This window comes from Leptopilina heterotoma, unplaced genomic scaffold (genome assembly GCF_015476425.1).
Source record: "Leptopilina heterotoma isolate Lh14 unplaced genomic scaffold, ASM1547642v1 Lhet_60, whole genome shotgun sequence".
Taxonomy (NCBI): domain Eukaryota; kingdom Metazoa; phylum Arthropoda; class Insecta; order Hymenoptera; family Figitidae; genus Leptopilina; species Leptopilina heterotoma.
In genome coordinates this window covers 3,760,777-3,778,626 of record NW_025111138.1, presented here as the reverse complement: position 1 = coordinate 3,778,626, position 17,850 = coordinate 3,760,777, and the positions used below count along the sequence as shown (strand labels likewise).

Sequence of the window (17,850 nt, the reverse complement as noted above, 5' to 3'; positions counted from 1 at the left end):
TGTTTTTCTAATCAAAAATTTTTTATCTATTAGCAAATTTTAGTAAAATTTTATTTTCTTATTAATAATATATTAATTATTAATTTTTATTAATATATTATTAAAAATAATATTTTTTTAATAACATTTTATTATTTTAGTTTTTTAATATTAATAAAAACAGTACTAAATTATTTTCATTAGTATTTTTCTGTTCGTAAATATTTTTTGGCATTAAAAATTTTTTATCTAATTTCATTAGTATTTTTTTGTGTATTTTTTGTCATTAATATTTTTTTACCTATGAGAAAAATTCTATTAGGAATTAATTGTTTGAAAATAATTTGATATCATACTATTATTTAAATAATTAAATAAATAAATAATGGTTTAGTTTCGTTTAAATATACTTTAATAACGAAATGATGTTTTTAAGTAAACTCGAATATTGATTTTTGTTTGGTAAAAATGTTCATTTCAGAAATAGGGAACAATTTTTTTCATTTTCAATAGAAAGCACTCTATTCAATGACACTGCAATTACATAAATTGTTATCTACTTGTGTTTGTAAATATATTAACACTTTCATTAAAAATTAAATTTTTTTTTCTTCGATTAGCTAATTTAATTTAAGGAAAAATGGAAAAACAAAAATTCGATACAATTTAATTTGATTTAATTTTAACTACTTTATTTATAAAAACAATATTTATTTTGATGAAAAAAACGTAAAATAATTAATCGCAATATTCTTTAATTCAATAATTTTTTTCTGAAAGTTTCAAATTTTTAGAAAAATTATTTTGTTAACTTCATTTTATTCGAGTAATAATTAAAAAACTTATTTTTTATTCTCATCAGTTGATTAAATAATTGATTGTCACAAATAAATGTTTATTTGATAATAATCAAGCTAATCGATTCTTCGTATCAAATAAAAGTTTATTTATTGCTTTAATTCAATTCAATGGTTAACTATTTCATTTCACAATTTATTCCAATAAATTATTTAAATATAAATCGTCAGTCACTTTAATTGACAATTTAATTTATTGTTGTCAATAATTACTCAAATTTACTGTTTGATTCATTATTAAATTTTCATTTTCATTTTGATTTTAAAAATATTTAATAGTTATTTAAATAAATTAAATTATTAATTATTAAAATTAAATAGTTTTTTTAATTATTTTTTATATTATATTCATTTCACTAATTTTATGATTGAACGACGTTTATTACGAGCAATTATTTTATTATTAAAATATAAATACTATTTAATTTATTTTATTAACTAATATATTTATTTTTCTTTCAAGTGTTTAATATATTTTTATTTTTCTGAATAAGAAAAAAAATGTTTAAAACTTTTTGTAAATTTAAATTAAATTGACTTGAAAATGAATAATTATTAATATTAATTTATTAATACTTAATTAATAATTTAAAAAAAAAAAAAATTTTATTCCTTCGGACAAGGAAAATTTATACAAGGAGAAAATAATTTTTGTAATTAACAGAAATAATTTCTTTTGACAAAGTAAAATAAGTAAATAAAAATTTTACAGTTATATTAAAATGAAAACTTTTGAATTAATAATTATATACCTACACTATTAGTTTATTGTTTGTTTGTGTGAGTGTGTGTAAATTAAAAGAGCATGAAATATGTATTATAAAATTTTCAAGCATGCATTATCCTTTTATTACATGTAGATATAAATACATACATATAATATTATGTGAATGGTATTTTACCGTCGTGAATGTTTGTGCCTGTAATTTCATGGTTGCATGATGTCCTTATGTTAATGTGTTGTAACCACAAATCCAATATTGGAAAATTAATTCACAACCCACACTATTCAGAAACGTCAGGAAAATGTTTCGTATCTATACGTTTCAAATATTGAATAATATACTGCTTTTAAAATATATATGCCATTAGAGGCTATATTGGTAAATCAATTTTTCCCCGTAAAATATTTTATGTCAAAGAAATACATATATATTTATATCCTTATTTCTATAATTTCAACCATTTTACATAATTAACATATTTTTAATTCATTTTTTCGAATTTATTTTTTTTATTATTATTTATTTTTGCCATTAAACTTTTTACTGTAATTAATTTTTACATTTTCGTAAAAAATGAGGCGTTTTTTTAATAATAATAATAAAAATAATAATTTATTTTATTTATTCATTTAATAATTAATAATAAATTAATTAAATTTTCAATAATAAAATATTTAAATAATTGTAAAATTTTATTTATTTATTTATTTATTTATTTATTTATTTATTACTCAATTTAGTAAATATAATTCTCAAAATAATTTAGTTGAATAATTGATTGTCTTTTGTTAAATTTCAAAACTATCTGGATTAATAATTTAGTCAGGGATATTATTATCCATATCATTATTATATATTCAAATATTGGAGTTTCTAGAAATAAAATTCATAGAAATTTCCATTGTAAAAAAAATCAGTTATGTAGTTAGTTTTCATTAATTTATAAAATTATTGAACTATTTAGATTTTTGTAACAATTTAGTGGAGTAGATTTTTTTAAAAATAAATTAATTATTAATATTCAATAATTTAGTTCAGGTAAAATATAAATTAAATAATTAATTGTTGATTTCAATTAATAATTGAGTATTCAGTTAATAATTATGAAATTAGTAATTTAACTGATAAATTAGAAAAAAAGGTTAAATTGGTAATTAACTACTAAATTACTAATTATTTAATTAGTAATCAAGTACTAAATTAATAATTATTAAATTAGTAATCAAGTACTAAATTAAGAATTATCCAATTAGTTAATTAATTAATGATTAATTAATAATAAATCAATTAGTAATTAACTACTAAATTAATAACTGTTAGATTGTTAATTAAACTCTCTAAATTTGAATTACTAAAAAAGTTTACTAATTTGAATCAGTGACTAATTTTTGCTTCTGAATTAGTAAATTTTTTATTTATTTATTTATTTTTTATTTAGAATAAATAAATAAAAAATGTTACTAATAAAATAGTAATAATTAACTAATTTTTTAGTAAAATTTACCAATTCAAAAGCAAAAATTCCGTCACTAATTCCAATTAGTAAATATTTTTACTAATTCAAATTTACAATGTAATATTAAATTAGTAATTAATAATATTCATTTAATAATTAGCTATTTTATCGATAATTAGTAATAATTATTAAATTTGTTATCAACTACTAAATTAAAAATTATTAAATTAGTAACTATCTACTAATTATTAGTAACTTTATAATTAATAAATGTTAATTAAAAATGTTTAAAATGCATGTATATTGACAATTATATACATATTTGTAAAAAAATACGTTATAGTGACATTTTTTCATAGAGTTAGATAGAAATATTTTTATTACATTTTATATAAATAATTAATAGCCATTACTTCACTGCTATTAATTAATAGTTACTAGATAAATAATTATTTTATTGTAAAAATTATTATTATGCCATTACTACGTATGGTATTAATTCATTTTATTATTTATTTTTTTTTTATATATTATTATATTTATTAATTTATAAATATTTATTTATTTATATATATTTACTTATTTATTTATGAATAATAATTTTTTTACTAATGCACTATATTAATATTTATTGTTTATAATATTATTTATAATAATAAATTAAATAATTACAATAGTAATAATAAATATAGTAAAAATAATAAAAATAATAATAAATACAGTAAATATTTATCTATAAATATGTTTATACATATTATATATTAACTTATTTATAAATAAACATTATTTATTTATTCACAATATAGAATTAATTTCTAAACAAATATGTAAAATTCGAAAAAAAATTTTAATTAAATTTCTTATAAATTGTAGAATTTGCAACAAAGGGTTTTGTACTGAGCATGATTAAATTTTGCCTTTTAATCGTGAATATAAATAAAAACTGTCTAACACACGGAAACGATTTATATAAATAATATGCTTTTATATTCAAAGAATTTTGCATGTTTTTTTTAATTTATTATTTTTATTTCGCATTCGCGACTCTTCTCTACTTACTTATTTATTATAAACATTTATTTTTAATAAATGTAATTTAAAAAACTGGTTAATTTATAATTATGTGCCTTTTTTTTAGAAAAAATATCTGCATTATAATAAAATTACACATTTTTGAGATTTTCTCCACACCACTTATTGATGATTTCGTCAAAAATAATAATTATTCAAAATTAATTAACTGTTTGCAAAGCTTACATTTTTTAAATTAAAAAAAAAAATTTTATTTACATTTTTCTTTTATTGCTGTTTTTTGCTTTTCGAAATCGAATTGAAAAATGATATTAAAAGAGAATAATTTTTATTTCTAAAATTGTAATAAATTGTCGCAATAAGTAATATTTTATTATTAGAAAACTTTTTCAGTTTTGAAAAAATGCAAACTTTGTACATCAGTAAAATTGAAAAGAAAGTAAAAAAATGAATGAAAATTGAATTTCAAAAAGTTGAACACCTTTTAGTTTCAATTGAAGAAAATATAGAAAGTTGATATAAATTTGAGAAGGAAAAAAATGAAAAAATAGGCGATGAAGGAACGTTTTTGTAAATTAGGAACGAGGATGGAAAAAATCACCGGTAGAATAAAAAAAATATTGTACAAAAAAAAGATACAGCTTAAATATTGTATATTTGAATGTAAAAAAATATCGTCGAGACGATCGATCGACGACACCAAGTTGCATACCGCATTGCACTTTTATGCACGCCGGAAGGAATGTTTTTATTTTTGAATTTCGTTTACACTTTACTTTGCTCGTATTCTTGCTATTCTTTAATATTGTAGCTTTCTGCCAGGATATTATAATTAACATCATTGTGTCAATATTGTCTACCATTTTTTTTTTGGCAATATTTCAAAAATAAATTTTTTTCTACCGTTTAATTACAAAAAAAATTGTTAATATTGAATTTTTCATTTTTACAATCTAGGGGAAATTTTTTAAATGCAATGATGGATCAAAAATGACAGAAGCTGAATGCCAGTAAGTTTTACAAAAAAAAAAATTTTGTTTAATGGACTTTTAGTGACGTTATTGATTTTGTAATTAAAAATTTTTTTTCACTCTTTTTTCAGAGGCACTTACATAATATACGATGATGGAAATATTGACAGGCCTAAAGTGGTGGAAAGAGAATGGACGAAACATCGTTTTCATTTTGATGATGTCGCTAAAGCAATGCTAACACTCTTCACTGTTTCCACATTTGAGGGATGGCCCGGGTAAAAATGAAAAATTTTTCTATTTTATTTTCATTTTCTTTTTGTGTTCGAAAAATTAATAATTTGTGAAAATATTTCTAGTTTGAAGAACTGGAATTTATTTTTAATAATATATTGAGAATTTTTCACTGTTTTCTAAATTAAAAGAATTCTTTTAAAGCAAAATGATTTTTCTAGATTAAAAGGATTTATTATGAATTTGAAAATATTTTACTGGATTCAAAAAATCTCATTAAAAATGAAAAGAAAAAATTTCACTAGAAAAGGATTTGTATTTTATTTTCTTCACTTTTTCACTATTTTTTAAATTCAAAGAATTTTTTTATAAATGAGAAAATATTTTTCTAGATCCGAAAAATTTTATTAGAAGATAAAGAAAAATATTCACTGGAGGAAGATTTAAATTATGAATTTAATTATATTTTTTGTTCTATTTATTTCTCAGGTTAAATTCATTAAAAAAATTCCCCTATTTTCTAAATAAAAGGAATTTTTTATAAATTTGAGAATATTTTTCTGGATTTGCAAATTTTCATTGTAAAAGAAAAGAAAAAATTCACTAAAAAAGGATTTCAATAATAAATTTGATTTTTTACTTTTTGATTATTTATTAAATGAAAAGAATTTTTTATGAATTTGAAAAAAATTGCCTGGATCCGAAAAATGTTAATCATAAGAAAAATAGAAAAATATTCACTATAACAAGATTTTAATTATAAATTAGATTTTATTTTTCATTTTATTTATTTACCGAGTAAAATAGTGGAATGGTACTTAATTTTTATTTTTTATATTTATTTATTTGTTTAAATTAAAATATTAATAGTTTATGAAAAATAATAATAATTTAGAAGTAGAATTTATTTTTCAATTAAACATGCAACTTTTTTCACTATTTTTTAAATTAAAAGAATTTTTTTATGAATTTGAAAATATTTTTCTGGATTCAAAAAGTTTCTTTGAAAAAGAAAAGAAAAAAAATTCACTGGAAAAGGATTTAAATTATAAATTTGATTCTACTTTTTTACTTTTCCACTATTTTCCTAATTAAAAGAATTGTTCAGAAATTTGAGAATATTTTTCTGGATTTGCAAATTTTTATTGAAAAAGAAAAGAAAAATATTCACTGGAAAAAGGTTTTTAATTATAAATTTCATTCCTATTTTTTGCTTTTTTATTTCCCGAATAAAATTGTAAAATACTTTTAATTTTCATTGTTTACAGTTAAAAATTAATATTTTCTGTAAATATTTTTAATTGAAGAATTAGAATTTATTTTTAATTATATATTCACAATTTTTCACTTTTTTTCTAAATTGAAATAATTTTTCTATAAGAATTTTTCTTAATTTTGAAAATACTTTTCTGGATTTGAAAAATTTTATTAGAAAAAAGGAGAAAAATATTCAGGAGAAAATGATTTTAACTATTAATTTGTTTCGAATAGTTTGCGAGAATATTTGAAAATATTTTTCTAGATTCGAAAAATTTCATTAGAGAAGGGAAAAATTCACTAGAAAATGATTTTAATTTAAATTTGTTTCAATTTTTCCTTTTATTTATTTTCCGGGTCAAAATTGTAAAATTCTTCTATTTCATTTCCATTTTTCTTTATTTAAAAATTAATAGTTTATATGAAAACATTTTTGGTTTGAAGAATTACAATTTATTTTTAATTAGAAACTAAAATTTTTCACAATTTTCTAAATTAAAAGAATTTTCTTATGAATTTGAATATTTCTTTTTTTTTCTAGATTCGATAAGGATTTTGTTATCTTTTATTTTAGGAAAAAAAAATTTTTTTCACTAGAAAAGAATTTTAATTAGATTTGATTGTAATCTTTTGTTTTATTTATTTCAGATTATTGTACGATTCAATTGACTCGAATAGAGAAGATTATGGACCAATTCACAATTTTCGTCCAATAGTTGCTACTTACTATATTATATACATTATTATTATTGCGTTTTTTATGGTCAACATCTTCGTGGGTTTCGTTATTGTAACATTTCAAAATGAAGGAGAACAGGAGTACAAAAATTGTGAACTCGATAAAAATCAAGTGAGTTGATTCAAAAAGTATTTAAGACATTAATAATTAATAATTTATTACTTATAATCATTAATATCTTAATAAATAAATAAATGTCTTAATTAATAATAATTCAGTAATAATTATTAGTTATGAATAAAATAGGCTGCTTTTATGTTTAATTTTCATAATTTCGAATTTAATCTGATAGTTGAAATTCGAGGTAAACACGGATATTGGTTTAAGTTTTATTGTTAAATGTTTCAGCGAAATTGCATTGAATTTGCTTTGAAAGCGAAACCAGTGAGACGCTATATTCCAAAGCATCGAATTCAATACAAAGTGTGGTGGTTTGTAACATCCCAGCCCTTCGAGTATACAATATTTATTTTAATTATGATAAACACTGTAACTTTGGCAATGAAATTCTACAATCAACCGGATTTCTATACAAAGGCCCTCGACGTTTTGAATATGATTTTCACCGCAGTATTTGCTCTTGAATTTGTTTTCAAACTTGCCGCCTTTCGATTTAAGGTATGTTTCTGATTTTTTCCAAATCAAGAGAAGAAAAGCAAAAAAAAAAAAATGTATTTTTTTGGTTTATTTCAACTAAATATTAATTTTCCTTACAGAATTATTTTGGAGACGCCTGGAATGTTTTCGATTTTATTATTGTTCTGGGAAGTTTCATCGATATTGTTTATTCCGAAGTGAATGTAAGTTATTGTAATTTTTATTTATACCTAAATTTGAAATTTATCAGGGTTGCCACAAAAATTTAATTTTGTTTATCCCTGACATTGCCCTGATTTTCAGACAAAATTTTCACTTTTTTCCTGACTCTAAAGAATATTCTGATTCATTCTAAAAAATGATTAGATAATCTGTAACTGTAAAAAATTATTTTTTGAAAAAGTTCTTCTTGAGAATTATCAAATCCATTTGTTTACATTTCAATTTTACGTGAAATTTCGATTATTCGGAAATTCTTCAATTAAATATACATTAGAAAATGAAAACTTGAAATAATTTTTAAAAATTTCGCTTAAGCTTTTTGAAGAAAATTAGTTTCATAGAATTTTTTTAATTAAAAGTATAAAAAATTCAGATTTTCAAAGATTTTTATTTGAAACCTTTACAATATACCTAATTACAAATTCAATTATTTCTAAAAAATGCAATTATTAGTAAATTCTCCAAAATTCAATTATTATCTAAAACCTTAACTGAAATTAATTTTTAAAATCAATTTTTCAGAAGAAAATTCTACGAGAATTCAATTATTAACGTACAAAAATAAATAATTTATTAAATAATTGAATATTTCTCAAAATTGAATTCTTATAAAGAATTTTTATAATAAATTTTTAAATAATTGAATTGTTTTGACGAGTATTAATAAAATTTTTAAGAACAATTACATTTTTCGAGGAATTCGATTAAAATTGTATTAAAAGTGATTGAAATTTTACAATGAATTTTATTATTTATGGAAATAATTGAATTATTGCGAAAAATTTTATAAAAAAGTTTCAGACAATTGATTTTTTTCGAAAAAATGTATGCAAATTCTATTTTTAATAATTGAATTCCTGTGAAATTTCCATTATTTTAGAAAATAATTGAATATTCATGTAGAATTTTGTCACAATTGTTTCTAAATAATTGAATTCTTTTAGGAAATTTTATTAAAATAATTGATATAGAAATTATTGAATTAAGAAAAATTTTTGAAAATAATTGAAATTTTGCAATGAATATTATTAAAATTTTTGATAATATTTCAATTTTATTACTTTTAAAAATAATTGAATTCTTGTAATGAATATTGCTATATATGAAAATAATTGACTTCCTCCGAATGATTTTATTATTTATGAAAATAATTAAATCCCTGAAAAGAAGTTTAAAATTTATGAAAATAATTGAATTACTGGGAAGAATTTAATGATAAATTTTAAAACATTTGATTTTTTTGAAAAAATTTATGAAAATTCTATTTTAAATAATTTAATTCCTGTGGAATTATTATTTTTTTTTTTTTTTGAAAAATAATTGAATGTTCGTGTATAATTTTATGAAAATTTTTGTTTAATAATTGAATTCTTTTAGAAAAATTTAATTAAAATAGTAGAATATTAAAAATCATTGAACTAAGAAAATTTTTTGAAAATAATTGAAATTTTGTCTTGAATTATATTAAAATTTTTGAATATAATTGAATTTCAAAAGTAATAAATATTAATGTTAATAAAAATAATTTATGGTAGAAAATTTGAAAACAAAAAATTAAATTTTCGTGAAGAACACAACAATATTTTACTATAAACAATTTAGAAGAAAAAATATTTTTCTACGCAGATTTTTACAAATTTTCCCTTGAAATATTTTTTGGAAATTTCAATTCAATTTTTAATTCAAATAAGAATGTACCTAATATTTAATATTTTTATCTTTTTATTAATAAATAATATGGATTTTTAATAAATTTCTAATTTAAATTTAATTTAATTTTCATTTAGAAATAAATTTCGATTAATAGATTTTGCTTTTAATTTCAGCCTGGTTCGAGTATCATTTCGATTAATTTTTTTCGACTTTTTCGCGTAATGCGACTTGTGAAGCTACTCAGTCGTGGGGAGGGCATAAGAACCTTACTCTGGACATTTATTAAATCTTTTCAAGCTCTTCCCTATGTTGCTCTATTGATAGTGATGCTGTTCTTCATTTACGCTGTCATTGGAATGCAGGTGAGAAAAAAGCTTCTTCATTTTTCCAATTTTTGAATTTTTCCACTATTTTTTGCATTTTATGTTTTTTTGGGGAAAAAAGAAAAGACAGAAAAATTTTAGAGTAAGGAAGTAAAAAAAGTAAAAGAAAAGAGTAAACATCGAGTCAAAAGTAAAAAAAAGTCTTTTTTTCTTTTCTTTAAAAATTTTTTCAAATTTTAATATTTAAATTTTATATTCTAATTATTTTTATTAGAAATAAATAAATATGTATAAATAAATTTTCATATTTTTATATGAATAATGAAATAATTATTAATAATTAAAATATTTTCTTGATTATTATTTCTCCAATAGATATTTGGACGAATCGCCATCGACGATGAGACGCACATTAATCGAAACAACAATTTTCAAACATTCTCACAAGCTGTTCTTATTTTATTTCGATCAGCGACGGGTAATTAAATTATTTGTTTAAATTAGTTCATTGAAATAATAATAGAAAATTAATTTTTAATTTATAAGGAATGAAGTGCAAGAAGGAAGGGATTGAGATGTTCTTTTTGTCAATTTAATTAGAGTTTATTAATGAATAATAAATTTGCAGGCGAGGCTTGGCAAGAAATTATGCTGGACTGTTCAGCTCGAGTCAATATAGTGAAATGTGACAAGAAAAGTGAGGATAAAGATAAGGATACCTGCGGTTCGGATATGGCGTTTCCATATTTTATATCCTTCTATGTTCTTTGTTCCTTTCTCGTAAGTATTCAATCATTAAAATTAAGAAAAAAGAGGATGAAATTTAGATTTTTACTTTAAATAATTTTATAATTATTAATTCTACTAAATTTATTAATTTTGTTATTAATTTTATTAATTTTTCTAGATTATCAATCTTTTCGTGGCTGTAATTATGGATAATTTCGATTATCTAACTAGAGATTGGTCAATTCTTGGACCTCATCATTTAGACGAATTTATTCGACTCTGGTCGGAATACGATCCGGATGCAAAAGGACGAATCAAACATTTGGACGTTGTCACGCTCTTGAGAAAAATTTCCCCGCCACTTGGTTTTGGCAAATTGTGCCCTCATAGAGTAGCTTGTAAGGTAAATTTCAATAGTCACTTTTTAAATTTCTCCAAAAAAGTTTGTATCCAATCCGTTATTTTACTATAATTTCGATATAAATTCATTCACAGTAATATTAATTTAATTAATGAATTACTTTAGTATTTTAATTAATTAAAAAACGTTCTTACAGAGATTAGTTTCCATGAATATGCCATTGAACAGTGACGGAACTGTTCTTTTTAATGCAACTTTATTTGCTGTAGTTAGAACCTCGTTACGAATAAAAACCGAAGGTAATATTGACGATTGTAACGCAGAGTTACGAGCGGTTATAAAAAAAATTTGGAAAAGGACGAGTCCAAAATTATTGGATCAAGTCGTTCCACCGCCGGGTGGTGAGTTGAAAATATATAAATAAAAATGTGTTTACTTCTTTTTTTTAAGATTAATAATTAATTTGAGAATTTACTTTAAATGAAATGAATTTCAGTGGATGATGAAGTCACAGTGGGAAAGTTCTACGCGACTTTTCTAATTCAGGACTACTTTAGGCGATTTAAGAAACGAAAGGAACTTGAAATGAAGGAAGGGGACAAAGATTGTCATAACGCCGTTACGTTACAGGTAAATTTTTAATAAAAAACATTAAATTAATGATAAGAAGAAATATATTTAGGAACCAAATGATAATATGTAAAATAAATTTTTATTTTTATTCAATTTAAGTTTAATTCTAATTTAATTTTAATTTAAGTTTAATTTTCATTTTAATTTTCATTTCCATTCAATTATTTTTATATAAATAATAACATTCTTCGAAGGAATTCAATTATTTTTATAAATAGTAAATTTTTTTGTAAAAATTCAATTATTTTTAACAAAATTTTAATAAAATTTCACGAAAGAATTGAATTATTTTCTAAAATTTTAATAAATCTTTCTAAACAATTCAATAATTTTTTTAAATAATAAAATCATTGCAAAAATTCAATTATTTTTAATTAAATTTCGAAGAAAAATTTAATTTTTCTCTTAATTCGTTATAAAATTTCACGAAATAATTCAATTATTTTTGTAAAATTTTAATAAATCTTTCGAAACAATTCAGTTATTTTTATAAATAAACAGTATAATATATTTTTATAAATAGTAACATTTTTTTGCAAGAATTCAATTATTTTCAAAACAATTTTAATTGAATTCCTCGGAAGAATTCAAATATTTTTAAATATTTCCATAAAATTCTATTATTTCCTAAAATTTTAATAAATTCTTCGAAATAATTCAATTATTTTTATAAATATTAAAATTCTTTGCAGAAATTAAATTGTTTTTAATACAATTTTAATAAAATTACACGAAAGAATTGAAATATTTTCAAAAATTTCCATGAAACTTAATTTCAACAAGAATTTAAAATTCTCTAAAAATAAAACAATTATTCTTAAAATATTTTTAAGAAATTCTATATGAAAATTAAATTACTTTCAATGCAATTTTTAAATATATTCGTGAAAAAAATTGAAAAAAATTCAATTATTTTCAAAAAATAATAACATTTTTTGGATGAAGTCAATAATTTTGAATATACTTAATTTTAACAAAATTGTTTACAGAAATCCAATTATTTTTTAAACAACTTTAATTGAATTTTCCAAAAGAATTTAATTATTTTCAAATATTTCCATAAAATTCTCCAAAACAATAATTCAATTATTTACTAAAATTTTAATAATTTCTTCGAAACATTTAAATTATTTTTATAAATAGTAAAATTCTTCGCAGTAATTAAATTATTTTTATGAATTATAAAATTTTTCTCAGGAATTTAATTATTTTTAATACAATTTTAATAAAATTCAATTGCTTTTAAGATTTTCAATTAAAATTATTTAAAAAAAACTCCATAAATTTAAAAAAATTTTAAGAAATCCTTCAAAAGAATTTAATTAGGATTTTAAAAAATTTTAACAAAATTCTTTGCGAGAATTTAATTTTCATAAATAAAAAAATTATTCGAAGGAATTCGATTATTCTCTTTAAATTTTGTTTGATAAATATACTTTGCAAGAATTCAATGATTTACAGTACATTAATTTTAAAATTAAAAATATTTAAAAAGAAAAATTATTTTAAAATTTTATTTTAATGGTAATAGTAATAAAATTAAAATTTACTGAAAATTTTCCAGGCTGGTTTGAGAACTCTACACGAAGCTGGTCCAGAGCTAAAGAGAGCAATTTCGGGAAATTTGGAAGAACTAGTCGATGACAATCCTGAACCAACGCATAGGGTAAAAAAGAAAAAACAAAAAAAGTTCATTTAATTATTTAGAAATTTTTCTTCACTGTAAATTGCTTTCCTTCTTTTTTTATATTTTCTTCGATTTTATTTATTCGATTGTAATATTTCAGAGAAATCACTCGCTTTTCGGTAGCGTGTGGTCGAGTATGAAGAAAGGTCATCACAGTTTTCACAGAGCGAGGTCGCTCAAAACAAATTCCACTATTCCTAAGGTATTTTACGAGCAAAATTGTAACGCTGTATTTAATTTAGTTTTTCATTAAAATTTAATTTTTAAAATATTGATTTTCTTTACTCTCACAGACTTCACCGACTAGTTCGATAGACTTTTTGCCGTACGCTTCCTTACGCAGAGTAAAGCACGATGCTACAAATCAAGTTACTGCAAGATCCCATCAAGTAGTGCCCAACATCGGAAGGTAGAATTTTTTTCCCGTACATATAAAAATTGTTTTTTTAAACAATTTTTAAATTTTAGTACACGAATAATGAATAACTAAATATTTCAAATTTTCATTAATTATTTTAACAGGTGCTAAAGAATTAATAAATTAATGATAGACTAATTAACAATGAAATTAATTCCCGCAGAAAGATATTTTTAATTTAAACAAATTCGATAGAATTAAATTAATTCTAAATCAATTAAATTTAATTGATTAAATCAATCAATTAAATAATTAAATTAAATAAATAATGAATATTATAAATAAATATCGCTAAATTTTCCAGTGGTATGAGTGACACTACAATGAATCAAATGGGAACTGATCCAAGACTGACTGGAGTTGAGGAAAATATTCCACTGAGACCACTCGCAGTTTTTGGTATTCCTGGCCAGCAAACAAATTACCAAACTACTTATAAAGTACTCGAGTAAGTGAAAAAAAGAATATTATTCCTTCACTATAAATATATAGATAAAATAAAAGTCGTGTTATAGTTATTGTGTCACAAATCTCGGTTCTTTGCGTAAATTTGATCATTTTTTTTTCGTGTAACGTAATGTGTAGTGCATGCCGAAGAAGCATCGGTACTTATCGCTGTTTATCATTATCATATTCTTTCATACTTCTATAAACGCAGATATTTAAAAAATATATATATATATATTTAAACAAACAACCGCTTTTTACACAAAAGCTAAAAAAATATCAAACACTTTTTCTTTTTACCAAGAACAAATATATTTCACCACGAAGAATCAATTAATTTATTTAAATATTAATTAAATGATTATTCTCTTTGTTAATTTACCGACTAGTTTATAGATCAGTAAATTGATTTAATTAATTTCATTAATTTGATTAATTTGATTAATTTGCTTGATTAAGCAGTCAAGTGTTTAATTAATCAGTCGAGTGTTTAATTGAACCGAAGGATTGCAGAAAGGCATAAATTGGTAATGTAACTAAATTTTACGATTTGTCGGTTCAATTAATCAGTTGAGTATGAAAAAAATTGATTAGACATAGTAAACTGATAATTTAACTAATCGGATAATTAAATTTAATAATTAAATTCGAATACATTATACATCAACAAACACGGGGAGAAAATAAATGTTAAATTTTGTAAAAGTATTTCACAATTTGGAGAGAAAATACGATAATGCGAAATTTTGATATCAAAAATACTAAACTTTAAAAAAACTTAATTTAAAATTTAGTAGTAAAATTTAGTGTAGAATAAAATATCAAGAATGGTAATTAAATTTCCTCCTCACGTGAAGTGAGTATTTTTTTATTCTAAATTGTTTTACTACTCAAATTTTAATGTTAAAAGTTTGACAATTAATTTGTAAATAAAGTGATTAGTGTTTTAGTGAAATTAATTTCCCTGGAATTTTTACATTAATACGATTTTCACAGGACAGGGAAATAAGTAAAGCGAGGAAATTTTATCCGAAGTATGAAAAAAATATCAAATTATGTATTCAAAATCTTAGTCTATAAACTTTCTTTTAAAAATTTAAAAAAAATCCATAAGTAGACTTACAGTTGCAATTTTTAGAAATAATCATTTATTTAGTTTTGTATTTAAATAATTGAATTTTCTGACAACTTTTTCATAAAAATTGATTTGAAAATGAATTTCAGTTAAAATTTTAGAAAATATTTCAAGAATTTCAGTTCTCATTTTTGAAAAATAATTTAATTTCAAAACGTACATTTAAATTATTTGAAATTTCAATTAAATTAGATAAGAATAAGTTTTTAAATATTTGTTTAACAAAAATTATTGAATTCATGAATAATTTAATTTAGAAAATTCTGAAAAATTGTAATTCAAACTTTTTTGAAGATAATTGAATTCCAGAAAATATTAAAAAAAATTGAAGCAGTTAAAAGTTTTGTCAAATTTCATTGAAATAAATTTTATCTTTGAAAGAGTTAAATTTTATTACATTAAAATTATATTTTTAAAAAAATAATAAATTTTTGTTTAACAACAAGTTAGTTTTGAATTTTTGAATAATTTAATTTAGAAATTCTAAAAAAATTGTTTTTAAAAATTTGTTATTAAAATTTTTTTGAAAATTTTTTTCAGCAAATAAAATTTGAATAATAAAAATTGAAGCAGTTAACAGCTTTGTTAATTTCAAAAAGAAATTTTTTGTAACTAACAATTGGCTGTAAAATTTTACGCGCGCATTTAATTTCTTTTAAAATTAAATTTAAATTTAAATTTAAAAATTTTTTTAATTAAATTTAAATTTAATTTTTTAAATAAAAATTTTGCTTTGTCGCATTTTGTCCTTAAATTTAATATTTATTTTCTCTCCACGTACATTGTGATAAACATTTTAAAACAACGATTGTATATTATTTACAAAACACTCAACAAATTTTATTTTTTCTCTAGAATTAATTGTGGATATGTCAGAACTTGTTAATGTTAATGTTCTTGCTGATGAATTTTTATTTTCATTTAATTTTCCAGATAAATAATGATTATGAAAAATTGACAATGTAAATTATATATATATGTATATCAATTTCGATAAATGTTTTTATGAGCTTCTAGTGTTATGTAAAGTTTTTTTTTTATCAAATTTTACGAAAGGATTTTTTTTTCTATTTTATGACATAAATCATTAAATATGTATTTTGTCTCGCATGAATCTTTTTAGGATTTACACGTGTGACATTTTTTTTAATGTTAAAACACTGCCCTGGCTATTTTGTTTTTTTTTCTTTTTTTTTTTAATCGATTAGAAATTTTGAAGAAAATCCTCCTCATTGTATATTTTACATTTTATATTGATGTTGTTGCCCATATGAAATTTATCCTTCTTTTTCTCTATATCATCTCGCTCTAATTTTTTTTTCTGGAAATTTACAGTCAGACGAACTGAAAATACGAAAATTTCCCTCAAAACAAGGATTTTCATAAAAATTTTTATATTTTCTGATTTTTTCGTTATTCTATGCGTCTGCTCATTGTCGTACGTTTCAGTGGACCAGGTAGCGGTAACTATCTTCATCCAAATACCGAATATGGTAAGAATTTTTTTTTTAGGGAACTCATGACTTTTTTCCAGCGAATTTTCAATTGCCAGTTTGCTTCAGCCAGCTATTTGCTTTGCATGTGAAATGCTTGTGAGATTATTTGGTTTGTTTCTTTTTTTTTTAAACTAATCTTCTAATGTATTTTTGTTTTCATTCTTGTTTTAGAAGTATTACTGTTTCTTAGTTAAATGTTTATTGTCTTAGAAAAATTTTTTTCTATTTTAGAAAATTTTGAATCACAGAAGAGTATTTTTAGAATAAAGCATGCCTATTGGGCACAATATTGAAGTTGATAAGATTTTCTCTTTTTTCAAAAGTGTTGAAAACTTTACTAAGTTACTATTTTGAAAATCGTTTTATTGTATTCATTTTATATTTGAAAAGTAGTTAATTTTTTGATAAAAACATTTTTTCTATTTCGCGTAAAGAAAAATTGTAGGTTTATTTAGAAATGAAAATTCATTTTCAAAAAAAAAAAAATTAAGCATGTTTATGCACGTTATAGGAATGCTGAATCAAAGAAAAATAGTTTTTTTCTCTTCTATGCTTCAAAATCTGTAACATTTTTCAAAAAACTAATCGCCGCCGAACGCTCCGATCGTTGCACCTTTTTTTCGTGCTTTAAATGGAAAGTTCAACAAAATTTTCGTGGTTGTAAAAATGTAAATACAATAATTGCTATTTTCAAATTTCAATGCAATATAAAAAATCACTTATTATCATATATTCGTTTGTGTCAAGAAATTTTTTTTCTTTTTGTATTTTATAATTTTGTATATTAATGAGCAAATCACAGCGTTGTTGCTAATATTTGCAGCTATTTTAATTAGAAATTATTCAATGGACAAAAATAATAATTGGCGCAAAACGTTTTATCATTATTCGCATATATA

The 17,850-nt window shown here is 20.7% G+C and overlaps 1 protein-coding gene across 9 annotated transcripts in view; it reads left to right on the top strand.

The window, feature by feature from the left end:
* LOC122509509 (muscle calcium channel subunit alpha-1) overlaps nucleotides 1-17,850 on the top strand; it is a 149,285-nt gene that overhangs the window by 121,747 nt on the left and 9,688 nt on the right. For 7 of the 9 annotated variants that reach the window (XR_006302368.1, XM_043623640.1, XM_043623641.1 and 4 more), the window contains 15 exons: nucleotides 5,007-5,059; nucleotides 5,152-5,298; nucleotides 7,160-7,361; nucleotides 7,599-7,868; nucleotides 7,967-8,050; nucleotides 9,896-10,084; nucleotides 10,421-10,523; nucleotides 10,674-10,825; nucleotides 10,953-11,177; nucleotides 11,332-11,536; nucleotides 11,632-11,765; nucleotides 13,333-13,434; nucleotides 13,556-13,657; nucleotides 13,749-13,864; nucleotides 14,178-14,321. Coding sequence is in view for 8 of the 9 variants with exons in the window: in XM_043623640.1 (XP_043479575.1) it covers nucleotides 5,007-5,059; nucleotides 5,152-5,298; nucleotides 7,160-7,361; nucleotides 7,599-7,868; nucleotides 7,967-8,050; nucleotides 9,896-10,084; nucleotides 10,421-10,523; nucleotides 10,674-10,825; nucleotides 10,953-11,177; nucleotides 11,332-11,536; nucleotides 11,632-11,765; nucleotides 13,333-13,434; nucleotides 13,556-13,657; nucleotides 13,749-13,864; nucleotides 14,178-14,321 (2,228 nt within the window). In the remaining variant the exon portion in view is untranslated. Of the gene's footprint in view, nucleotides 1-5,006; nucleotides 5,060-5,151; nucleotides 5,299-7,159; nucleotides 7,362-7,598; nucleotides 7,869-7,966; nucleotides 8,051-9,895; nucleotides 10,085-10,420; nucleotides 10,524-10,673; nucleotides 10,826-10,952; nucleotides 11,178-11,331; nucleotides 11,537-11,631; nucleotides 11,766-13,332; nucleotides 13,435-13,555; nucleotides 13,658-13,748; nucleotides 13,865-14,177; nucleotides 14,322-16,904; nucleotides 16,949-17,850 lie in introns of all 9 variants that reach the window. The other 2 variants (XM_043623644.1, XM_043623645.1) reach the window with 1 other exon arrangement.